This window comes from Bombus affinis, chromosome 5, assembly GCF_024516045.1.
Source record: "Bombus affinis isolate iyBomAffi1 chromosome 5, iyBomAffi1.2, whole genome shotgun sequence".
NCBI classification, from domain to species: domain Eukaryota; kingdom Metazoa; phylum Arthropoda; class Insecta; order Hymenoptera; family Apidae; genus Bombus; species Bombus affinis.
Window position 1 is genome coordinate 13912279 of NC_066348.1, and position 27462 is coordinate 13939740.

The window sequence follows — 27462 nt, forward strand, 5'->3', positions numbered from 1 at the left end:
TTTGCATCTGCGCATGCGTAGTACTCGAATGAACTTTTTATCATGCTTCGATCAGAGTAGTAGCGATATTTGTAAACGTCAACTTACTCTGTGTTGTTTTGTATTATCTGTTTTCGTATAATTTGACTATAAAATAGTATTTAATTATAAAAGAAAGACATGGAGAATCGAAGTCCAACCATGAGTATAAAATTAAAAATTAGGAACAGTGCTAATAAACTTAGACACAGTTCTCCGAAATTGCAAGAGGTGTTGCGAGAGGTTAGCCATCTGATATTCTCAATTTTGTAATTCTGTAAATTTAAGATTAATAAAATTCATATGTAATCCAATATAATGCTTTGTCAATTGTGTCATATTCCAACAAAAAGTGCAACAAAATTTAATTTTAGAGATGTCGAGAAAGAATGAGAGAGAAACGTGGACAATTATTTAATAAACGTAGATTTGGTTTGGAAAGTAATTCGAGAGATGTACAAGATACGTTGACTGAAATCGTACGTAAAGAATTTAATAATCTCGTAACTAGAGATCTTGGTCCAGATTTTTTTGACAATACATCATTTCTTAATGAATTGCTTCATCAAGAAGAAGAATTAGAAAATGAAATACTCAGTGAAGAAGGTGAAATTAATAATTTTAATTGTTACTCTATATAGCAAATTGTAATGTTTATCTGTTATTTATAGAACAGTGGATATTACAAGAATATGAAAAAATGACACAAGAAGAAATTGAAATGTTAGCTCTCACTGCAGATGAACAAGACAAAGAAGTTATTTGTCCTATATGTCAGAAATCTAATTTAACACAAAAACAAAATAAAGTAACTTGTATATCTTGTGATTTTGCATTGAACAATTGTATCAATGTAAAGGAAGTAGGATATCGTATTAATAACTGTGTGAATAACCATTCTGCACATTGTAGAAAAATACCTAGCTTTTTTCCTCTATCTGAGAACAATAAGATATCCTTGTATCTAGTTTGTGACGAATGTTCCACGTGGGCATCAATAATATAAGTTTTGATTCCCTCTTTAATTACCAAAAGATTTCAAGAATAATACAATCACTGAAAAGAACTATATTTTTTTATATAATCAATGTCCAATTTAAGTTTTTAATAATAATCCCTTAATACATAATACACTTGATGGACATTTGAATGAAACTTAATGCTGGATATCAGACTAATATCCAGAAAAGAATTTAGTTAATAAAATGCTTCTTTTTAAATAAAATGTTAGAAATAAAAAAAAACATGAATAAAAAATTAATAATATTTAATGTTAAGCTCATAGGAGAGAGAAAAAGTAAAATTTAATTTCTTTTAAGGTAATCATCAGAATAACAATACATGGATTTTTATAAGATTATATGATACATATTGTACAAAAAACATCCCCCTTTGTTGATTTCTTTATATTATTTATCACTTATACATACACAATGTAAAGTTAAATAAAAAACAACTGCATATTGTAAAAATTAATTGAACAGGTATTTGCAAAATGTAAAATTTATACTTTTACAATCTTTAAAACAACTTTGAAAGTTCTTAAAGATTCTTCACCGCTCACATTTTGCTATATACAATTGATATTAAAGCTAACAATATTACAATATGCAGAAGTCTTTTATAGCTTAAGCCCTAATTGTTGAATTCTTTTATAAATGATTTGTACATTATCACATGAAATTTCGTATTAAAAACTTCATATTTAATAACATTAATAGTATATAATAAACTTGTAATTTGTGAGCAACCCATTTTTTTTACTTCATATGCGTTTAATTATCTGCAATATAAACTTTTTATCCTTTCAAAGTTATTACTATGCAAGTATCAACAGCTGTATTATTCATCATAGAATACAAGATCGAACTTGGAAATATTTAGTTTTAAACTGCAGTTTTCACGCTAAAAGATTAATCAGATATTTTCAACAATTTATGTTTCTTACTCCAGTCTCTTGTTATAATTTCATGGCACCGATTTCATCTAGGTATACTCAAGTATATATTTTCAAGTAACATAAAAAAATGTAATTAATTACTTGACATTAATTATAAATGATTCTTTATTATTCGTCGATCTTAACAAAAGACTTTTTAAAAGTAAACGATTTTTTGACGAAAGTTATTTATATTTCAACTATTATAAAAATATACCAACAGTGTAACATATAATTAAGTCCGCAATATAGTTTTACGAATATATTTATCTTAAAAATAGTAAGAAACGATATCTAAAAAGAAAGAGAATAATTTCCAAAGATAATGATTTCCTTTTCTTTAGCATTATCATAAACGACGTATTTAGATAAAAACAAGCATAGTAAAAATATAATGGAATGGTTTGCTCTACACATTTTTCCTTCCTTTTTTTATGTTTGTATGATCAAGTATTACAATGAATTTAATGAAGCATCGAGAAGAAAAAAGAAAGGAATTTATCGCAAATATCTGTTATCGCAATTTATGAAAATGTAAAGTTATATATAATTCTTTTCTTAATGCTGAGTGAACATAAACGTAACGCATATAATATAATTACCTAATAAATACGAATGTCCTTTCTCATTTTTTATAATATTTTATGCGAACATATGAACAATTGCGATAACCGCTATAAAAAAAGGATGTTCAAATCTCAACGTGTTCCAAATTTGTAACAGTCTATATATCATAATATATATTTTGTTAAATGTTTGCGAGTAAATTCATGTACATCTTTGTATACTCTTTTAACAGTTAATTATTAAATTTTATGGTCACAATTTTGAGAAGGATAGGGAAAAATTGCACTTTAAGTTCTTTCCATTCTCAACCGCAATCGTTGCAAAAGGAAATCTGAAAGTCTACTACTGTAAAAAAGAATCGTCTTAAGAATTTTCACGTAAGTTTCTCTCCTAAATTGGCTTACTGCTACGGTAACTGCTTTTCTTTCGCACATTCTTTCGAAGGTCTAAGCAAATCACGTTTCGCGATTTATTCGCATATTATAATTGGTCACTGAGTTGATCGTCGCCGTTCCGTGCGATTAACTGCTGCGAGTGCTTCTTCGGGCAGGCGACCAGGATCTGATAGAATATCAGTGGCAGTACACAGATATCTTAGGGAGTTCAGAACGGCTACAATTGAAGACAAGGAATGATTAATAATTAAAAATGATTAATAATTCCGTGTATTTATAAATGTAACTTATTAATATTAATACTTTATTATGTCACTGCTAATGTTTTGTTGTAAAAGATACGAACCTGGTCTGAGATCAACGAGTGAGCAATGTTGCTCGACCCATAATATTGTACTTCTATATAGATCTTCAATACTCGCGGTGGATACCGAGGTATTAAAAGAAATCATTAGAGGCTCAAGCAATACACTGAACTAATCATTTTCTAAGGAAATGTATAACATATGTTCACGAACGAGAACAGAGAAAAAAAGCCATAAAAAGTGTTTTAAAAAGGATACGATCCAAAATTTCCAATTCTCCCGTGTACGCGTGCGTACATACTCATCGAACATTTCTTTCATTTTATTCGTTCTGTGTCTAGAAATTGGAGCACCCGTTGCAGGAAGCATGGATTGACAATTACTGTAACAAAGTGTTCAATATATAAGTTTTATATAACGATTTAAAAGAAATAATATTAATTGTTGTCTTTTTTAATTTCCTTATTACCTAATAGACGTATTAAGGCACTCGATTTGATGTCTTAAAGTATCCATCTCCTCCTTCAACTGATTCCTCTCCGCCCTTAACTGCCTAATATAATCTGCTCCTTTTTGCAGCATAGCGGCTTTGCTCATCTTCGTATTCGGATTTTGATTAAGCTGCGGTATCAAATTGTGCAGCATGTCAAATCCATTTTTAATATTATATCTACGTTTTTGTTCCGCATGAATGTGCCCGACTCGTCTTTGTTCTTTGTATTGTCCTCGTTCTGATTCACCTTTTATGTAACCTCTACTCGGTGACAATGGGCTTCCTATACTCATCGGACTGTGCAAAGGACTGAGGTTTAACCCTTGAGGACTGTGCGCGTTAGAACTATCCTTTGGTGACCCGGGACTATTTTGTGACTGATGCGCTTGGGTGTTTGTATTTAATAGCATTTGTTGGCTGCAAGTAGTCTGTTGCATTGCCTAATATGCAACATACAGTTGAACACGTCATATAATATTATACAAGCTGAAGATTTATTATCGTCGGTATTAATGTTACGTAATATAATATCTTTATGTGACTTATTATTTAAGTCCTCGTGGTTCAAACTAAAGAGTCTCATCTACTACGTATGCTATTATAGCGTAAAAACGTTGGGTCAATTTTATGAATATTAGAGAGTACCCTCTTCTTGAATGACACTGATTTAAATAACTTTTGATTTCGAAATAAGATGCAATAAAAAATATACCTGTTGTTGCGGTTGCACTTGCATCGTAGATGTTTGCATGGTTTGGACAGTGACCGGCGTGGTAATATGGTGGGTGGTTGTTACCTGCGTAGGCGAAGCTGAAGGTGGAAACATAGGTAAGATGTGTTTCATAGTAGTAGTTGTTTGGGTCACTGTCGGCATTACATTATCAGCCGTCATATTCATTGTGTGTACACCAGATGTGTCTATGTAACGATATTGAAGCTCTCATAATATTCTTTATCGACAAAATATATAATACCGTGTGATCGATTTCTCAATAATTTGTGCGTCATGTCGCCATTAAATGATTTATAAAATATAGAGAAAAGCCGTACAAAGATTACGTTTCTTAAAATACATACTATTCGTGAGTAACTGTGCGAGCAAAACATTGTTATTTAGATTTAGAGCGGGATCGCTCGCCGCTGATACTAATGGTGGCGGATGGATTCTTGATGCGGTTAAGGACGAACTACTTCGAGACCTATTCTTTGCTTTCATCTGATACTGAAACAGAAAACATTTTCGTGATTTCATTATAAATTTGTTTAACTTGCTATGCTTCGTATATGATAAAGGAAATGGAAAAAATTGATTTATATTTCATATGGTATTATTGTAGCTTATGTATAAACCTTGGGTACGGCAAAAACTTCCTCTTTCTCCGAATTGGACGCGGCAGGTTGCGGTAACAATTTCGTAGGTTGTACGGTCGGCGTAGTAAGATCCAAACCGGAGGGTCTGCACTGTAACAGTATCGGTGATTGCGACGGTTGCTCCGCGGAAACCGATACGACTTGTTGCGGTGGGTGTGTCTGAAAAATATCACGATAATCTGTTTCTATCGCTAATCACAGTCTCCCGCCTCGTTAATGCATTATTCAAATCGAACATCACGTTTCAATGAAACAAGACATATCACGTTGTATCTGTGAAATAAATACCTTGAAATTATTGGTGTTGAATTTGCATTGCTGCGCATTAAAGTTTTGCGGAAGTGTGGGAAACTTATAACACTGTTGCGGTTGAACGACTTTGTACGGTTTTGATGAGATCGGTGCGACCGGTGGTAGAGGCCTGATGCTCCTGTGTTGCGTCGACACTGTAGAATTTGTTTGTCCAAAAGTTTGCTGTACCGTTACCAGATTTTGAACATGAGCAGCGATAGGCGGGATTTGAGCAGACTGGTCGTTCAACGCTGGCATCTGCACTTGATTTTGAACCGGTGTTAATTGAACGGATTGGATCTCCATGGCGTAAGATTGTTGCTGCGGAGCTTGTTGTTGTTGGTACGCTGAATTTTGTTGTTGCGCCGTTCGTTGATACGTTGATGTCCGTTGTTGCTGAGGTTGCTGGATCACTCGACTATTCCTCGAAGAAACTCTACTTGGCCGACTTTTCTCCCTGACAGGTTGACTGGTTGCAGCGGGTTCATAACTTTGTTGTATGGTACTATAATTCTCACTCAGAGTTCTATAACGTGCATGTAAAAGTTAAAATAGAATTTCATTGTAAAACATTCTAAGTAATGAACGATCGATGCTCACATATTATTCCTGAACGCATTCGTTGGCTCTGGCTGAGGTTGAGTATATATTTTTGCAGTGTATTGCAGATTCTGTATAGTACCTCCTTGTTCGTTCTGTGCTAACGCTGGCTGCTGTGAAGCTTGCTCGTTCTTTGCTGCTGATTCTTGGCTCAGCTCGTTTATCTGATTCATAGGCGTCATTAAGTCGAGATCAGGATAGTTCGCGTTCAAGGTACTATTTCGAAACATGTCGTCCTCTTCCGGGACAGGGGGCAACTTCGAATTTAAAAATTCTAAAAGATTACGATTTATGAATATTATTGATTCGTTATTGTCCATACCTATAACACAGTGAATTTCACGTTGATCGGATACCTTGCAACGGTTCAAGAGTGTCCATAAAATCATCTAAATTTGGCTGGAGCGGTCCCAAGCTGGGTTGTATAAAATCCGCCAGACTAGCTCCACGCGCTACAATTACAAGCGACCGTATAAAATAAAGTTTATCGTATCATCTGTTTCAATACATGTACATTAACTATACTGTTCGCGTTGTTTCTTTCAACTTTTCTCCTTCATTCTTTCTATTACAACGCTCTAATTATCGACACACATATTATTCTCTTATCATCTCCGCCATCCTTATCGATCTTTCGCTTATTTTTGTTTTATAAAATTTTATTTTTTAGCCAATTACCAATTTCTCTCGGATCGGGAAAGTATATTGGTTGATTTGAACTGATTGTCGAAAATAACGTATCAGTCATGAGCTCCATGTAATCTTCATCAACCATCATACTCTCTCCTCCTGGAGTCCCACTGGTCCCACCGTGTGTGCTGCCTGTACCTGCACCATAGTTGCCCGAGATGCCCAATCCGTTGCCCCAATCTAACACGTCCATCGATTCCATCTGAAACGATACCGCCATTTTCTACTATGAATAAGAAATACCAGTGGCTCTTAGAAATTTTGTAAAATTCAAATGTATTGAACGTTTCTATCTTTGGAAAAAATAAAAAGTTTATTTCACGATAAAGAAACTAAGGGAAATTACGATCTGAAACTCGACCTAATTGAAAGATACATTTGCTTGAAATTTGAAAAATTAATCGAGGCAAATGCAATAGCAATACGCCTATATTTAATTCTCAGTTTCATGCAAATTTAATCGTAGAAAATTTGTGACTCGTGGATCGAGGAATACCATCTCGGTGCCATCCTTGTTCGTCCAACCAAGGATTTTGTTCCGGTAGAACATACGCCATTTCTTGTACTCCGCAGTAACCGCAGCAAGTTTTCGCTTCCAGTATTTGCCCTCTAAGACTACCGCCTGATAAGAAACACATCTTTTAAATTTATGTACGTCGTTATCGAGTTGCAAAACTTTACAACTGCTATCGATCGTGTTCTTTCGTTACAAAATACAGGCTGTCTCAAAATTAATTTCGCATAAATTAAAGAACATAAGAAAGCAATTGGCATTTTTACAGCGTGCGCTCTAACGTTGGTGGAAACTAATTTCTCTCTCTATCTCTCTCTATCTCTCTATCGATCTTTCAACGTCGTCCAGTTATTTTTAACGCAATTACAAAAATAATTCTCTGTAACCAGGAAGTTTAACAGACGTCGTTTAAACGATCCATTACCCTGCATTTACAAAGCACTTTTCGAATATACCGCTGATTCCTAGACTCAATTGCGATCTATTTTAAGTGGATTGTTTGACAGTCTCTGCTTTTAAACAGAGGAGAGCTGCTGTTTGGTTTGCAGGACACGCTCATTTTTCTAACTTCAAAGAAGATAACGACGGTTCTTTTCTTCTTTCAAGTAGTCGAGACGATAAACAAAAATTGCTCGATTCCACTTTGAGACACTCTGCGCAAGATCGCCGCAAGAAAAATGCTCGACAAGCATCGAACACTTATCATTTCAGTGATAACTAAACGTACCTCGGGTTTATTATGAGTATCAACATCCAATGGAGACGCGAACTGGCACACCAGCGTGTTCTGCTTCAATATAACTGAAATGATACAAAGATAACTGAAACTCTCACTATAACATGCGTCTATCGCCGATTTTCTACCAAAAAAAAAAAAAAATCGGAAAAAATTCAATCTTTTAATTTTCTTATTTCACGATACAAATTTACCTTATCTTACGTCATCCGCTAATTCTTCCCTCTTTAAGAAGAAAAAAAAAAAAAAAAAAAAAGAATGAAATATCAAATATTAAAAAAGATATTCTTTATGATATAAATTTGCCTTACAACGAATTTAACAAGCTTTTTGTAGAAATAATAGAAAAATACATTACAATGAAAAATGATCCAAAGGAAGCAGCAATATTTGTTTCACCGGATTAAAAAAGAACAAAAATTGCAATCTCTGGTGATAACATGCAACTGGATTCGCGTACGTCGATTCAACGGAACCACGACTGATCGAATGCGCTTCTAAAGGTAGCACAATGATTTTGTAGCTACCGAAAGATCAATTTTTCCAAGAGAAGAACGTCGCGTCTTTTTATTTGAAAAGAAAAAGTTCATATACGAACCACGATGCGTGCTCCTTGGACGAACTTAATTGAGTCGACCACGCGAACGTTTGAAATGATTAGTTAGCTGCCCTTCGACCTACGGCCATGCTCGATATGCTCGTTGCATCGGAGAAGAGACGCAAGCGTCCCGATGCCGACTTTGCGGCGACGCATTTTGTAGCGCACTCGCGAAATAATTCTCGTAATCACTAACGACAGCAGGTACAAAGTCCTGCGATGCTGTCTCGATTGCGAACTAAAGTCGATGTCCCTCCGTTTCACGCCTCCAACTCGATCAAGTTTCCGTTTTGACTTTGCTCGTGCTGCACCTTTCCTATCCTTTTCCCTTGATGCACAAATTTCGTCCCGTTAATCGAATGAAACGACGTTCAAGCGAAAAGTTAAAACGATGTCGCGTTAAGAAAAGTATGTTCGATCGACTTACGGTGAGCATAAAAAATACAAAAGAGCGTAAACTTTGTAAAAAAAAAAGAAGAAGAAGAAGAAGAAGAAGAAGAAGAAAAGAAAAATTAGAGCGATTCGAAGAAATGGAGTTATGGTTTTAAAATAAATTTGCAAGAGTTTGCGGAATATTCTTACGAATAATAAAGTCGCAGATATTCGCTTCGAATGGAAAACAAAGATATGCAACAAACAAATTGTTATCGATCTCGATTGCGTATCGGGTCGAATGGAAAATATCACGTTTACTTATTTTCACTCGGCGATCGAACACGAATTGTACGTAAAATCTGCGAACGTTACGCTACGCGATTCTCAGCGTGAGCGAAGCGTCAACGAACGAGGAACCACTCGAGATTCTTTTCTTTTACATCAACTCGTCCGAAGCTAAGCTACGTAGAGCTCGCGCGATTTCCCGTGTCTCTCGATCTTACTACCGACCTCGTTTACTTTTAAATTTTGGCATTATCACCACGTGACGCAGTTTTATTTCTTTCTCGTTATTACATCCGACTGTAATTCTTTGCTCGATCGGTTGGTATTTTATTCGTTGATCGACGAGAAACAAGTAAATGAATATTTGTAAGGCTGAGGAGTGGACAATCGGGAACGCGGAGGCGGTGGATTTAAAAATAGCACTCGCGGCGATCGAAATGTCAGTGAACGAGATACGGTTTTGCGCTCACTCGTGTCTCTTGCACAATTCAAGCGGATCGGTTTATTTAAAAGTACGTCTTCTCGTCTATGCGATCTCGACGCATATCGATGTATCATCCTTTCTTCGTTAAAATTAACTCGTCGACTAGTCTTAAATCTTAGTAACAAATACTACGAATCTTTATTTCTCTTAAAAAAAAAAAAAAAAAGAAGAAAGAAATTAAAAATAAGAATAATTCCTCGTTCGTTCGATAACGTAGCCACTAGCTTTATTTTACGTCACTGATCCAAAGATCTTAACTTGGATTTCTTTTTAATCACCTGCTCCGCTGAACTTTACCTCGGTCGATTTCTCCGGTGCTTCGATTCCCAACGAACTTACTTTCTAACTTGGAACTTGTTTCGAAACTAATCCGAAATATTTAGGTCGAATATTATCGGAATCGGTCCCGTGTGATGCGAAAAGCCGTGTCGAGATTTCCCTAAAAATTGGAGGTTGGAAGCCGAACGGATGGAAGAAAGACGCAATATCGCGGCGACTAAGAATTTCGAATTTCCTGCTATGACGGTATTCACGAAACTGAAGTTTGCTCGAAAGTTTCGCAGGAACTTGCGAAGAAACCACGCGCGGTAGCCGCTGGCGGGGATTCTTTGTCACTGGCGTGTCACGTGCAAGATATTTCTTTATTTTATACGCCGCCACGGCCTATCGTCTTATTTTCGCCACTGAATATCTTGAATCAATTTAATTTGGCTTTAGATTATGTCTTATCTCGCCTCACTCTTGTTTTTCGATCGTAACTGAAAAACCGCGACTGTCTTCCAAATTCTTTGCAGAATAAATTCCTGAATCTTTTTTTCAATCGTGCGATTCTCCAACCGACGGAAAATGATTTTCATCCTTATAGTCTAACTATACGTGGCTGACGTGCCTGGCTCTAACTGCCCCAGATGTACCCGGTATATTTTTGCAAGCAAAAGATTTAACGAGGTAAAACCAAGTTGAAGCATCCAGTAGCGTATCCGTTATTGTTTTTAGTTGTTTAGGAATGAAATTTGTATTTAACAGGTGCGAACGAGGTGTAGAAAGTATTGGGTTGGAATTACCATGACGATGACAAAATCCGCAATCATTTAGTTGCCAACCCAATAGCAAAGTTATCGTTTGCAGCGGTGTCTTGTAAATGAAATTACGGGACGATGATATTAAAATTTTATCTGTGACTGCCATCGAGGGATAAACAGCGCGATCGAACAGAGAAAATAGGTACATCGGGGCAGTGTAGTGTAAATTTCGAAAGAATTTCCCGCGTTACGAAAAGAGCAGTACGATACTAGTATCAATATCAAGACTTTCGTAATTTGAAATTTATCATGGTCCGGACGAGCGACTTTTTCATTTAAAATAGCAAACGATGGTTTCAGCGAACGAATAAAGAGGAGGAAGCGGTTAACTCGAAGTGAAATAACGTTTGAACGATTCTAAAGGTTTGCAAGTTTCGACTAACACAAACAACGTTTCGATTCGAACGCTGAGAAAATTTTAATGGCTAAAAATAATTTCAAATACGATACGATTGCGATCGATAGGTTTTCGTAATCGGTATGGTCCGGATCGGTACGATTTAAGATGAAACTTAACGGTTTATTTAAACGGATGGAAAACACGAGGAACGTAAAATTCTAATTTCGTTGTAAAGAAGGAAGACTACAGAGCGTAAATAGGTGTGGAAAGTTTAAGTTTTCGAAAACGCCTTTTTTCTTTTCCCGGCTCATTCTCCGACGGACACTGTGACCCTCGAACCGTAACCGTTGACCGTGACAAGTTAGCCGAGGGGAAAAAAGTTGTCGCTACGAGAAAAATAAAACTAACGATCGTCGTTATCACGGTGGCCTCGGGTTATCGCGCGAAACGATTGTTAAAGGCCTAAAGGTTAAAGCAAAATTTAAACTTGTTTCGAGGTGTAAATGTGTCTCGGGATTCGCCTACTATTTCCGGTTATATCGTCTGTACTTGTTTTATACGTTTTTCGAAACGATCGAAGAATCCACGTCTTTCGTACAATTGGCGTTGCTTCGTCAAACATCCGCGTAACATCCTGATCGCTTAATTTCTGATCGTTTCAACGATCTTACTCGTATTAAACATACGTTATTCTTATATTTATAGTGCATCGACGGTCGTGGTTCTGCGTTCTGTTCACACGTGCGTTTCCTTACATTGCATGTGCCAGCACCTCCATATCACGTTGTTCAGTCTAATCTTGTCCTTCCATCTCAGCCTGATCCCTTTGAACCGATTCCACTTGGGCGATGTCAATTTCTGTCTGGAACAAATTCAAATGCCCATACGTCATACCACTGTAAACTGAAATTCCCAGCATTTGATCGACGAACCGCGTGCATTTTACAGCAGTTGGTCGTTTCGTTATACGAACGTTGTTATAGAAAAGAAATGGGATATTCGTTGGACGAAGGTGGAAGATAAATTTCACTCGCTGGACTTGGGAAACTTTCTAACGATAAAAAAAAAAAAGAAAGAAAAGAAGAAGGAATACTATTTGGTCAGAGACGATGGAAAGAACGCAAGAGAAGTTGAACAATACGCGAAAGTGAAAATCTGCGAATCGATCGTAAAATGACTCAACCTAAAAGTTATTTACTCAAATCACCGTAAAAACAAGATATACCCGGAGAAACATCTTGAAACGAGCGAATGTAAATCGTCGGCAAACAGCTTGAAAACTTAAGACAAGACACGAAACGCAAACACAGAGTTTATCTGCTTTTGCGGAGTATAGTTGGAGCAAGTTGCCGTAGTAAGTCAGCGTCGTAGTAAAGTACTCGACAGCTAATCGACGGAGCTTTGAAACATCCAGATAAGATTTCCAGGTCCAAGAAAGACTAATTAATCCTTATCGAGACGTTTCCTCGTAGTTTAACGCGGCTTTCGCCACGATGCAACGTTCTCAGCGAATCCAATGATTTAACGTTAGTCTCTCAAATGGAAAAATGGTGTCCTACATAGACGACCTACATAGACATTACGGTGATCTAAAAGTTTCGTGGATTACGCTATCTTTACGATATGATATTCTAACGACGTTCGATTCGCTAGCGGATTTATCGTCAAGGAAGCTACGTATGTTTGTTCGAACACGGTAAACACTTTCTCGTACTTATCCGAAGGCGGAGGAGCGGGCTAAATATAAGCGAGAAAGAACGAGCAGCGAATAGACGAGATAGAACGAACCGAAACACTGCGAATTTGGGTTCGGTAGATCGGAAACAACGATGACCTGTTCGCTGAAATATCCATGAGCCAGTCGAAGGAAATTGTTATTTTCACTAATGGAAAAACTGCTTACGCTATTCAATTTATGTTATCGACGAAATCCTGCGAGGCGTAAGTTACACAAGGCACGTTTTCTCATTTTACAGCACAAATCCGGTTCTTTGCATTTTTTAACGATTACGTCTCGATCCTTTGTCTTCCTTTTCTTTTCCGAGACAACGGGTATACGATTGCCATCCTGCGAGGAACAAGAATCGAACGATCTACGTAGGAATCTACTGTCGGAACAAGTTTTTCGTTATCAAAGTTCGCGGCGATGTAACATCGTCGAAAAGTCAACAGCTGGAAACGGTAGTAAGATTTCCACTAACGAGCGTTCGCGTTACTACGAGTGTCGCAGATACTCTTCCTTTCTTGGCATGGGACTCTGATCACCCGAGTCCACTGTCAGCATTTCATTTTTTTCGTAGATTAAATCGATTAGATAAGAGGAGAAATAAGGGCAGAGGCGACACACAGGCTGCAGCGAGTCTTTCCAACTTGTTATGTTTATGCAATTTATTTATATATTTCAATAACGGCATATCAAAGTTTCTAGCAACGAATTTATCAAAGTCAACAGATAAAAATATTTTTCATTTTTCATATATAATGTATATTATACGCGTGGTTGTTAAACGCTTGAATTTCTTCCGAGATGGTGATCGAATTACGCGAGAAAAATATCATAATCGTAATAATAATCAGAATTGTATAATACCTCTCGGAAAGATAAAATAATGTTTGTAGAAGAGTCGGAGCCGATTAGAAAATCGTCTTGGCTCGCTTCGTCTTTAGAAAAGTTATCTGCCTGATCTCGATAAAGAGCTAAGATCGACGATATTAATTAAGAAAATTTTCCAAGGAAGATTCTCTATACGATAAAAATGGGATTAATTAAATGATCAAATAAAGAAAAAATTCGTTGTGTGTGGTTTAATATCTGAAAAAAAAAACCAATTTTATTCTCCCGATCCATCCATTTCGTCTTTTTATCAAGAATATAATATTCAGATTCGAATCTAAGTCGATTCCTTATCGATCGGACATTTGCTACGTGGAATTATCAAATTTAATTAGTCGGATCTCTCAAAATCTCATCAGCATAAATCTCCAGTTTCATGGAAACAGATATTTCCAACCGAACAACTCGACCTCAAAATCTTTTCAAACGTTAAATAATTTTCCCAAAAATGGATAAATTCTATCGTACAAGCGCGACGTCTGGATTTAATATAACGTCTGGATTTCTCTAGACTCTTAGCATCCGACGTAGCGGAATCTCATCATCCGCTATTAATACAACAATTAAATGGTTATCGCGTATTGGATAAGTGCAAAGAATGAATCGTCGAAAGCGTACGATAGCGAAATAACATCGAGGACTCGAGCCACTCGAACGCAAAGTCGTTTCTCGCGAAATCCACCTGTTTCTCTGTCTAAGCGTGATGAATACCATCGCGATTAATTAGCCGCGAGCATCTCGTTATCAGATAACGATTTATTTGTTCGTCGTACAGCCGATGACTCGATCTATCCGACGGAGAACAGCAAAGTCGATTATCATTCGTCGTTTTGTCATGGAATTTCCCTATTTCTTCTTTAGATTCACCATCGAACGCTTCGAGTTTCTTGTTTTCAATTTCAACTCTTTTACAAAGTTGCGTGATGTCCAATACGTTGTTATCCAGTACTTTTTTTTTTCATTTTTCGAGATACGCTGACATATTTGAAATTTCCTGTGCTTTTTATCTTTTAGGCGAAATTGTACGATACAAATTATCGTGCAATAATGACTAGACACGTTCGATCGAACGATGAAAAATAAAGACGATACAAGGAACGTAACAGATAAAATTTTAGATTTCTCGGTCATTTTAAAACGATAGATAAGGTAAACTTGAAAGTTACGTGTTTTTTTACAGATATTCTTCGCAGCAACATTTTTATTTTCATCGATCGACATCGCAATCGTCGCGTTGCGTATCGTAATCCTAGACTTCGTCGTTTGGCAACAATATTCGTTTTACAAATTTAAACGATCGATACTTGGATGCGGTATAAAGAAGAATAATGAAAATTCTACCACACGTTTGTAACGATTTTCTTATTAAACCTTGTTGGTTTACCAATTGGAAGATTATTATATCGAATACGACGCAGCCAAAAAGAATCGGTGTACGAAGAATACCAGAAATAGGAGGAAAGTTGTTGAAGAAGAATTCAGGAAGAATTAGAACGACTTAAAGACGCTCTGTTGTAATCCTCCTAAATAATTTCTCAATGCATCGATCGTCTTATTTTAAGAACGTACAGTAGCAGCAGAACTTTTTAATTCTACGTACGACTGATAGTTCTTAGCGTCTCGACTTGGCAAAACGACTCGTGAGATTCTTAAAGCTTCGTCGATATTTTCATAGCAGTATTAACGTCGTACAAATTGCGCATTAGAGATTTTTTGAATAAAATTTGAATATCCAAGTGGTTTATAACTGGTGGCGATTGTAAAACGCGGGAACGTTTCAACTGGGAAATGAATTCGATACGAGAACGCGTAATCTTCGTCGTAAATAATCACGTGTTTGTAACCGTGTTCCATTTGATGATGCGTGTTCACGCATCGAAGCAAAATTCCAAATTGCTCGAGTCGAGAGATTTATGCTCCCCCAATTACGTCATTGCTATAACGAGACGCACCATTATCTATGATACAAAAATACGAATTTTATCTATGATAGAAAAAAGAGCGAAGATCTCCTAAAAATTCATCATCTCCGGTGACTCGTATCGCTGTAGGCTTAGTACGGATCACGAAAGTTTGTCACATGTTCGTATATATCGAATTACACGAATCATCAGGTTCACTCACGTGACTGTTCGGTAAGATGCGTTGTTAAGCTTCATTCAGCGGAATGTGCAACCATGTACATGTACACGTGTATACATACATATAGGCGGAAATTGATAAAAACTCTGACGATAACTGCAAATCGAGCATAGCAAGTGAAATCGAAAGAAACGTTTCACTGAAACAAAAGAGACGCGTAGCAAGTAGTAGGCAAATGCGACAAATAAGAAGAAGAAGAAGAAGAAGAAAGGAAAAATCGATGAGAGCTTCAAAACGACTGCGTCGAGGAACGCAATCGAAAGGTGCTTGGACGATCGAAACGGAAGAGCCAGATAAAAGGTGACAGACGATTAACAAGACACAAGAATAAGGGAAAAGAAGAGAAAATGTAAAAAGCAACGAGAACTTCGAAACGGGTATAGATACAGGGATCGAGACCAAAGTGTCCCATAGTGGCGATAAAAGAGACGGTCAGAAAGTAACAAACGAACATGAAGACCAACGACAGGAAGAAAAAGAAGCGGAAAAGGGAATAAAAGCTTCGAAGTGGGTATAGCGATGGAAAATGAAAATTAAAAGAAACGGGATATCGTAAAATGAAAGGGTAGAGAAAAGAAGAATGCGAGGGTAGAATTGGAATCATTGAACGATAAAAAGGAGAAAAACAGGGTCTCGTGCGATGGAAAAGCGTGCGTGTTCGCGCCTATATTCGCGGGGAACACTGAGCGCACGCGAGCGGTGCCTCTGTGCTCGATGACGCAGTGGCCTTGCACGATAAAAGACACGTTGTGACACACAGGCCTTTACGGTAATTTAGCTCGATTTACTTTTTCGAGTTACGCGTGTCGCGAGAGAACGGCTGCCGTGCAACCGGAGACCTGGCATGCTCCACGCTATCCCTTGCACGAGACCGTTTAGAAGTTCTCTAGCTTCCTCCCTCTGTCCTCCACCTCTCGCTCGCTCCCTCCCTCCCTCCCTCTCTCTCTCTCTCTCTCTCGTTCGCTCCCTTTCTCTCTCTTACCTACCTCTTTCATTCGCGGAAGTTTTACCGCGGCTTTACGAACAAATTGAGCTATTTAGCCTAGTTCCTCAAACGCGTTGAAATCTATATTTTTGAATGCTGAGTTTGTGAATTTGAAAACTTTGAAACGGGCGTATCCGGTGCATCGAGGAACTTAAAGCTCCGCTTTAAGAAAATGATGAAATTTGTTGAACAAACGAAATTGTGCGATATCTTGTGATTCTCGGATGACTGAAACAATTCCTATTTACGGTGAAAAACCAACCACTTAAAGTAGCAAAAATTACCGACCGATCTTTAAAAAAAAAAAAAAAAAAATCGATCAAACCTAATTGTATAAAGTACCTCCTGTCCAACCTACATCGAACAATATGTGAAAAAAGAGCTATTGATTTCCGTCCATTCAAGCGTCCATTCAACGTCGAATAGAACGATCGCGATACCTGCTTGAATAACGCAAACACGTGGTTTACTATCGAGCAAAGAGTGGAACGGTATCAAGCAGGATCGTCAATGAACGTGTCACATATCTTATCCACATACGGTATTTTACGGTATTTTACGGCATTTTGCGGCTGGTGAATTAGGTTCGTGTCCAAGATAAGGCACGAACGCGATAGGAAAACGTCGAGGACGAAGAAAAATCGAGTTAACCAGTATCAAACGCTAAAATACAGTTACATATCGATACAATGCAACGTTTGTTATTGACGAAATACACTGTTTAAACACATCCAGGTACTTGCCCATTAGTCACAATACTAGATATTATCACAGTTGGAACATTTATTATTACAAAGTGCGTGCAAGGTTATGAATAATAATATACGCTCATTAGGGAGGACAATTAAATTTAGCACAGGGTAATTGCTATGTAAACACAATCGTGATAAAACCGTTCTTATTTTTTAACGATACAAGCAATTAGGGAGTCGTTAAATCGCGCTATAATGGAAAAATGGCCTGATCTAATCTTCGTTTAGACGAGGTACAGAATTGCCAACGCATTTCGGGATATTATCGCGAGTAGTCGTCTCGAAAGACGTAACGACGACGAGGTCGCAACAAGTGAAACTTTCTCGAAATAATGTCGCTCATAGGTTGCAGTGACAACAATGACGTCATTGCGGGCAGAACCGTGGACGTAACGCGCTGGTCGAAGTCTAAGGGCTTCGTGAGATAAGCATTTCGACCCGACATTGTTCTTTCGACTTCTGATTTCGCGTTTTTGCCCGAGTTTCTTATTTACGTACACGATGATGTTTCACAGCTTTGTTTTTTTTTATTTTACTAGTAAAGTAACAAAACATCTAAATGACTTTCAAATCTCACATTATTTTTCCTCCTATTGACGTAAAACCATGCTGGTAAGCTAAATATGTAGATGACATATTAATAGTCTATTTACGATTTCTTAAGCTAAAGGAACACGTAATAAAAGTATTATCACTTTCATACGAAATCTATACAATCAAGAAAGTACATCATTTATTTATCCTACTCCTCTAAACTTTTATATCTTTCTCGAGGAAAATATCAGATATACATATTTTTATGATCTTTCGACGATCTTTTCTGCGTTTCTCGAAAATCATGCACCAGCGAAAAACCAACCGACCTGTTACTTAAACTTGATTTTCAAATTTTAGAACAAATTCCGACAGATCTTTCTTACTTCGAGAAAAAAATAAGAAACTTCCCCCAAAAATTTTGGATATTTTTAGATCAAATAGGAGAGATTTTCAGGCGTATCAGGGATACTTTACAATGTCGAGCAAATTATTGGTCGAGTACATCGATAAGATACAATACGATTTATCAGTCATTCTTAGACACACACACAACGGAAGGACAAGAGGCGTGTCAGAATTATTCCACCGACATATCTGATACGACTGCCGTCCCAGAAGTCTATCTCGCTTTCGATAAAATAATCTTTGGATTTAAGCAAAGAAAAAAAAAATAGGCCAAAAAAATTATATTTATACATATATATATATATCTTATTAAGCCGCTAAAGATTCAAGAAAACGGCATTGCTTTTCTTCTCTTTTCCTTCATTTTATTCTCATTCTTTGACACGGTGAACGTGTACACGTAATTTACGAGCGTGTTGTTCAGGACGAACGTTTACGTTGCGTCATTATGACAATAATATCACCGTTCTTCCACTGATAAAGATATATACGTCTTTTCACTTCGCGCGTCCAATTGCAGTTCCGACGTAAATCATCATCAATCGATTAACCCTTTCATCGGGAAGACGGAACAATAACAATGGAACGCTATCGGCGGAATTACGATATCAGGTTCATTTATTATCCAATCGCGAGGACGGGCTAAAATAACGATTGACCGGCTGAATAAAGTAATGCGTTTACTCTGCGTATGGCTGAACTACATCGTACACCGTTAATTGTACGAAGTTCATTTTAACGTGTCTTACTGCATTCTGTTTTCTCTTCTTTTTTTTTTCTTTTCTTTTTTCTTCTTTTTTTTCTGTAACCTACGATAAAAACGATCTCTATTTACAACAATAATTCATTATGCTTAATTTCCATTCGATACGTTTCAACATTTATACTCGATATGTTGCATAATTACATAATATAATTCGTATAATTCTTGAAAGTAGTCAGGTCCACGGACTTTATGATTTAATTGCATATAATTCTTCTGTATTCCATATAATTGCAGATACGCTTATAAATAAAGATTTATGAATGTTTATGCAAATTCGAATTTTTATAGAACGAAACAGACTAATTAAAAAGAAAGAAAGAACCTAGTAAGCCGAAATGATTGCTCTGCTCTTGATACTGGATATTATTACAAGTACGTACGTATGTACTTTATTATAGATATTTTCTACTTTCGTGTATCAAATACTTCGATGAAACGATGAATAGACGAAGGAATGCGACTTTGATTATTGATTAGTTTATTTCTGATAGACCCAACACAATCATAAAGATAAGCAAGCAATTGGTCGAAAGTGATCATGTACATAGAAACGCGTTACAGTGAGCAACATAGAGCAATACGGCTAGCCATGGTCGTTGTATGCACTCTGTACATTTTTATACGACGATGAATTACGATATAGACTATCTTTTATAGAATCTGCCTTCTGACAATTAGAATCAGTTATTAAGAAAATATGCTTTACGGTTGTACATTTTCTCATTTAGATACGAATTTTTTCTGTACAAATAATTGCCCGTAATTAACGAATTTCTTGCAGTTTAATCGCAGGAATATAATTACAACGAAATCGTCGCAATAGTCGCAGAGATAAAAGATCAAGAACGATAACAAGATAGCACAATGTAACTAGCAACAACTTCCTGTACGTTGTTGCGAGTAATTTATAGAAATCTTCGCGTTAATTCAACGTAACATTTTTTATTTTCGTCAATGCATACTCTTCTGTTTTCACGATTCCTCTTTTTAGAATCTGTTTTCGTCTCCGTAATTGCTACTTATTAAATATTGTCCGCTCGAAATTATCAATTACATAAACAGCCTTGATAAACCACGGAATTTTTCGAACGTACGTCGTTTCGGGACAAAGGTTGTTTCCGATCGGCTAGATCTCTATAAATCACCACATATCGTGTGCAAAATCTGATAATCTCGATGGTATCGACATACTTAGATTGATCACGTTAAAATTAATTTTAATATCGTCGTGAATTCAGGCGAGAATTTCACGACGATCTTGCGATCAAATTCGTGTATCCAAAACAAACATGCACGTTCTTCTCTTTTCTCCTTTTTCTCGCCAACTTTCGCAAGAGCAAGATACAACGAGATTGCGAGTCATAAAAATTGAATTACGGATAAAACCGTCGACCAAAGTATTTATTTATATCCACGGGCCACAAGTGTTTTCGCCATTTGGTCGATTCGACGTTAAAAATACTCCAAACAACGAGTCTTGTTCTCGATTACACTGCACTCGGATTATAGGACCTCGATATCGACTGTTTTCAGATAAGACAAATTTATAATCGATACTTCTAAATGGCAAAATGACAAGAAAGACACGAAATCTAGATAAGCCTCTTTCCTCGATAAAACGTTAGTTAGGCCGATCTAATGCTTGGATTCAAGCGCTAATCCTCCATAATCGATCGATAATTCATCAAACTTTCAAAACATTCGGGCTTTCGATCGACCGATTAATCGATACACATTAACTGGCCATTAAAAAATAAAAGATCGAATTAATCCATTTTTCTGCTGTTAAATGCTGGACGATTAGATAGAAAAGTAAAATCGAAAAGATTCGACGATAAAACGACAAATAATTTACTCTAAAAAATATTTCCAATTGGAGAAATTCACGCGAATTTCAAAACAACGCGAGTTTTTAATCAATTTATCGAAAGAACGATATGAAACAAGAGAGAAATGTTTATTAATCTTAATCGCTGTATCAGAGTTTATCAACGTGTTCGCAACATTGCTACATTAAATTTCCAAAATATGGACAATGATCCATCGATTACGAGTACTTCTTTATCTATGCCTTCGATCGTAACATTTCCAAACGGCGAGTTAGCTCGTCTTCGTTGATCGAGAAGTCGAAAGGATTTAAAGGAAGTCTTCGCGACGGGGTTCGAACGGTCCCGTATAGGGGAAACGGAAATTGTCGCGGAGGCAGACTGTCGGCTTCGTCGAGGCCGAGTTTAATTGCGGTGTTGTCGTTTGGTTCTACGGCCTCTTCTTCATTAATTCAATTGTCCGTTATCAGGCGGAATGCCGGCGGCACGGCATTTGTCCGGTTGCCGAGCTCGAAATACAGTTCCATCGAATCTGCGCTGTCCCACTAATCTCCCGAGGGAACCGATTGCGAGAGGAAACGTCACGCATTCGCTTGCGGGTTCTTGCAAAACGTCCGAACACTTTGAAATCACGAGACTGTTGCAAGACGAGCATGCGACGCTTCTATCCGCTCTATTTAATGGCACGATGGTATAAAGTTTGATTTTCCTTCCTATTGCTGAAACGCGATTTCTCACGACTTTGACGATTCCATGATCGATGGAAAGACAGATACTACTACATCGTATGTTAAGATCCATTTGTAATTTATATATGCGTTAATACTCATAACTATTCGAACGACTTGGATGGATGGATATTTCTTGAATAATTTAAATACAATTTCTAGTTGGAACGGTATAATCGATAATCACTGCTTGGACAAAGAATCGTATGTGTTTATACAATAGCAGCTTGGATATATTGGGTTGGCAACCAAGTGATTGCGGATTTTGTCGATACCACCTAATGCCAAAATCCGCAATCACTTAGTTGCCAAGCCAATAGCACAAGTGAAAGAAAGCGTAGAGATTTAATAAAAATTATGAACGATACTTGCTGGTAACCTAAGAAAACAGGCGAAAGGAAAACAGATTCGCGAAAAAAAAACCGATGGGAAAGAGAAACTCACCTGTATGCGAGCGACATGCACTGGAACAACTTGTTCAAGGACGTTTCAATGCTGAGTTGCTGAGAAGTTTTGTCGTTCGAAGAACTACTGGCAAATTTCTCTTGTAAAAATCCTGTGGAAGCGATAATCGCGATCTTGGCAGCTTCCTCATCAGGCACTGGGACAGCAAGTTCATCTTCGTCGTCCTGGGCCTCCGCCTCGAAGTCAGAGACCATAAAGTGACCAGAGTGTATGGTCTCGCGAGAGTCTCTACCGCTGTTCTCTTTTCTCCCTGTTCCAGAACGATGAAAACTCTGGCTGGACGTTGTGGTCATCATTGTTAACGGCTTTCTGTACACCAGTTCGGCCTGCATCCCTCTTCAGCGCCACTCTGCGGATCACAGTCGCGTCGATACGCATTTTCACGCACATTTTCCATTTTTTAAATTTTCATTCTTTTCTCTAATTTTGTTGTTACTCTTTTTTTTTTTTTAATACGAATCGCGTGTTTCTCGTTAGCTTCAGATTTGTTCTCGGTCATCGATTTTTTACGATGAATATTATTGGAGATCGATAGGATTGCATCGATACAAAATTTGAAGGTTTTGCGGTAATATCGAAAGGGAGAGAACGATATAATTTCCGTAAAAATTCCGTAAAAAGTTGTTCAAAAAATTCCAAAAGTTCCTTACTTCGAATATTAACTGATTATAAATTGTAGTATGTTTGGTAAGTTGATCTGATTTCGAATTAGCTTGTGTTGGTTTATTCAAATTACTGTAACCTAAGGCTAAGTACTATAGCATCTTTTAATATTTTCTAATTGTAAGTGAAACAATTTCATTCTTTTAGCTGTATTAATAAAAACATAAATTTGCATAAATATCCGCAATTTAGCCACGCCATCTATAATATGGGAGCAACACGGCTTCAAAAAAAGAAGACTTAAGAAAAAAAAATATGAGTGGATGATAAAGAAATACAAAGAAATCTAGAACGAGGCCGTTAGCGTAGAATTTAGTGGTGTTAACCGACCTCATTTTACAAAATCTCTCTAGGTTACAAAGTCTACATGTTTAATCCCGATAGGATGAATCCTTCCCGCCAGACACAACAAATTTATCGGACCGCTGATAAGTCTATAATTCTCTATTCGACGCTTGTCTATCTTTTTCGTTCATTAATATGAACTTTGCTTCCGCTCTTTTTTTTATCTTCACTTCCGTTAACCCTGCGTCTTATTATATGCAAGAAGCTTCTCATTAAGAAATTTTTTAAGTATTTTTTTTTTTTAATAAAGCTATTGCTACGATTGTTACGAAACATTTGAAGTGTAATGAAAGAGAACGTTTCCCATTGGAACACATCCTTTGCTAACGTGCGAATTCAGAGCATGTAAACAACCTTTATGCCTGGTTGAACGACCGGGAATCGTTAAAGTCGCCGCTTATTTCCATGAAAACGTGACCGCGCGCCAGAATTTTCGATGGTCAATGACTTGTTCGACAGAACCGCAGATATCCCCTGTCTAAAATTAAACACCACACATATTTGCAGATCAACTGTCATTTACGAGTAAATACAAATAATTTTCTTTGTATTTAAAACCTTAACTTCCTAACCACATCATTGTTTCCGCCTTAAATGTTTGTTCTTGTGAAAGAATAAAAATTTCGATACAAAACATATTTTGGTATAATTCGTATTAATTTTTTTATTTTTATTGATTATATCGTACTCGATATAATTTGTTTTGCAGTTTATAAATTAACAAGATTTAATAAGAAAATGATCATAAATGTAGCGTTATAACGATACGATAACTTTGTGATAAGGTAACTAGAATAAGACGCAACGATATTAAATCGGATATATGTTTATTTTAGTAAACTTAATTTATTTTTTGTACTATAACTTACAAGTAGGAATAGTGCTCGAATTTTGTCTTTACGCATGGTAAATATAGTATAATTTATCCCTAATAAAAGGACACGTAAACAGATAAAAGATCCCTAAATAAAGAAATTGCGTCCGAAAGGTTGGTAATCTGAGCGATGAGTTAACTCGTCTTAATAGGTTAAAGATCGTATGGAAAAATGTCACATCAATTCGTACGTCTTTTCGTAGCGTTACTTCGTCTTTAAAGCACATTAACTTTTTTACTTATTGCATGTTAGTTTTTCTTATAACCAAAATCCAATGAATATTAGAAAGTTGAGGTTTGATTACAATGACAGAATTAATTAACATGCTGAGCCATAAGGTAAAAAACTAACACATGTAGTTAGAGGTGTTGCAGAAGAACTAGGTAAGCCTAATATTTATTCATATAAGCGTGTTTTTATAATGCACATTTTTCTTATTTGTACTGGTTTTTTTAAACTACATGAAGTTACATATATTTGAATAGAATGACAAAATTTAAAATTACTTGAAAAACCGCAACTTGGTTACCGACTGACCCCAATCGTAATTCTGTAAAGTGTAAAGAATCGTGCTAGTTGTAAAAGAGTTAGCTTGAACGTATGTTCAACGGTTCGTCGATTTTAACATGCATTACGTGTTAGATACCTCTAATAAAGGTGCGTGGAAACCTTCACCGAGATATATGTTACGAAAACGTCTAACGGAAATCGAAGTCCATTTCTAATAGGCATCGAATAGTGCACACATGATATCGCAAATTATGGGTTGATCCGTTATAACCGGTTTCGGGAATAGATCTTTTTCCATTTATCGACTAGGTATTAACAGCTGACGATATATCTTTATAAACGCATTAGAATTTACCAACATTATCCATAGGATAGATGAAATTCGTACAATTATAATTTCAATCGCACGAAAGTAAAATGTACTTACTTCTTTTCGAACAGACGAATAAAATAGCATTTAGCCGCTGATAAAAAGTTCCAAAGTCATATTTGACAATGATCACGATTTTACTAATATTGTTTACGGTACCACGTATTTTTTTTTTTTTTTTTTTTTTTTGCAATATTACGCAAGAAAGTTTATCAGGGCGGATTTCCTTTGCAACAATTCTATCTAATAAATGGCCTTAATATTCCACTACATTATTATCTTAAAAGTGTTAATGCTCTTTCACCCCGGAGTCACTTGGTATCGGTAAGGTTAACCGCTTTATCCGTTCATATACGAAGGTTTTTTCCTTTCCCCGTGTAGCTTTAAAAATTCTGTTATATTTATAGAAAACAAAATATAGTAAGCATCGCTAATATAGCTACTGAAATTTTCTTATCGTGGAAAGCATGTTCTATGACCGTAGACTCTATCGATAATCTATCTCTATCGATAAATTAGAAGAGTAGAAAATGCGCGATCGTACACGAGGATAACAAGCAATACTTTCTGACGTAATCGCGAAATACATACCATGCGTACTGTATCAAATGTTCCATTGTGATTCTATTTTGTTTAAACACTTGTCATCCCATCTTATGTATGGAAAGGCAATATTAGTATAACTGCGCGTTTCTGTTTCTGTAATCTGTATCGTTTCGCGAGGCTGGCTGTGTATCGAAGATAGAAACGAGCTTAGAGTTTTTATAAGACGCCAGAACTCTTTTCAAATAGGCACACCTCGATCTCTTATGTCTTATGTCTTATGCAACCATAGGTCGTATTTAGGAACTCGTCGCGGCGCAAACAAAAACATTCTGCTTCGCCCACACGTGCGCGTGGCCACGGGAAACGTGTTTTTTAGCTGGGAAAAACATGGCCGTCCTGATTACACGATAACAACGGCATATATTCAAATAGTTTGTCAGAATAACAGTATTATAAAAACTTCTACAAAACACGATAAGAATATTTCTAATCTTTCTATAAGATAAACATACTACACGCTTCGTTGCAAATATACGCATTAAGCAATAAAACATAACGATCGTATGATACTTTAGATGAGAATCACGTTGAAGAACAATACTAATTTTTGATATTTCGTTTCTATGAAAATATACACAGAACGATATAGTATTTTAAAGAGTGAAGATAGATTTGGCAATGATACACGCATGGCACCTGTCACTATGTAGTATGGTTGTGAATCGAACGAGGAAAGTATGTACTGCGCGTACATTTTACTCCTTTCCTTTCATCGTGTTTGTCTATCATGGTTTAAAAGTCGCTTAGAAATTCGCTTTGAATCGTCGTCTTTATCTTACTACCCTGTGGTAGAAGTTGTATCGCGCGCTTCTTATACTTTGTAACAACTAACTAACATCTTCTTGCATAAAAACATCGATGCAATCAAAAGATCTTCATAATATAGATTCGTCATTCGCGTAGAAAAAAAATTAGTCGATGATCGAAAACATACCCGAAGCGTATGCATGATGAGGATATATTTATTTCGTGAATAATGAATACGTATGCGTAACACAGCACTTCTTGTAAAGAATCACCAGAATTCTTTATTGTCGACTTTTCTTTCTCTATCTGGCAACTCACCTCTCTTTTTCACTGCGTGTCACCACTCGTCGTTGATACGTACACACTGTTGCAACTTGACGACGAAATTTAACGATCTCTTTGTATTAATTTTCCCTCGATCTCGACCAATATCGTCGCACTCACGCTCGCCGTCAGGCTGGGCCGCGCGGCGCCGCGCCCGGACGAGGCCCGTACGCGTTATTAGACGGCATACGCTCGCTCATACTGCCAGTGACGCCATTTGCACGAATCCGCGTCTACGACGGACGACTAGCGACTCTGTGTCACACAGCTGACATGGGCGCGCTTACTCTGACCAATCATCAACCACCGTCTAGAGTAGGGCCGCTTTCTCAGATTCAAACAAATACATACTTCAATGTTTCCTTTTCTACTTCTGCTTTTTTTTCAAGCCTCACGGTACTTTCCGTCCTGTTTCTGGAAGTATAACATGTTTAATGGATTAAGATAAGAGCACCGATAAAGCAAAATATAGATCTAAAATAAAACGGAATCAATTATTTAATATCCATTATAATTTAGAACATTATTCGTTTGGTAATCATTTAAATAAATCGTCGAGTGGAGTTCTTCTTCGTGGTTAGATCTAATAATTGATATCACTTCCCAAATCGATTAATTTTTGGAAATTGGTACAAGCTAAGAATTATATTTAAGATACATGTTTTTATGTGTTAGCGTTAATATAGAAATTAAAAGACAAATTGAACCAGTGTATAAAT

General features: G+C 36.7%; 2 protein-coding genes across 16 annotated transcripts; one reads left to right on the forward strand and one right to left on the reverse strand.

Annotated features, from left to right (window-relative positions):
• The first annotated feature begins 118 nt into the window (after positions 1–118).
• LOC126916020 (RPA-interacting protein) lies at positions 119–1262 on the forward strand. The gene is made up of 3 exons (XM_050721370.1): positions 119–261; positions 393–624; positions 690–1262. Exons 1-3 carry the CDS (start codon positions 160–162, stop codon positions 1022–1024), a joined length of 669 nt encoding a protein of 222 aa, XP_050577327.1. The 5' UTR covers positions 119–159; the 3' UTR covers positions 1025–1262.
• A 147-nt stretch (positions 1263–1409) lies between these two features.
• On the reverse strand, positions 1410–27023 carry LOC126915962 (carbohydrate-responsive element-binding protein). 15 transcript variants are annotated; one of them, XM_050721234.1, is made up of 16 exons: positions 26738–27023; positions 22283–22652; positions 11839–11945; positions 7911–7984; positions 7166–7291; positions 6658–6892; positions 6336–6431; positions 5980–6253; positions 5377–5905; positions 5068–5247; positions 4795–4939; positions 4430–4527; positions 3694–4157; positions 3483–3606; positions 3266–3395; positions 1410–3136 (listed from the first exon to the last, which is right to left on the reverse strand). In XM_050721234.1, exons 2-16 carry the CDS (start codon positions 22633–22635, stop codon positions 3015–3017), a joined length of 3057 nt encoding a protein of 1018 aa, XP_050577191.1. In that variant the 5' UTR covers positions 22636–22652; positions 26738–27023; the 3' UTR covers positions 1410–3014. The 15 variants fall into 15 exon arrangements, with proteins under 15 accessions (XP_050577191.1, XP_050577187.1, XP_050577192.1 ...); XM_050721230.1 differs by having other exon boundaries at positions 4430–4635; positions 26738–27022; XM_050721235.1 differs by having other exon boundaries at positions 6658–6871; positions 26738–27021.
• Between the last annotated feature and the right edge of the window lie 439 nt (positions 27024–27462).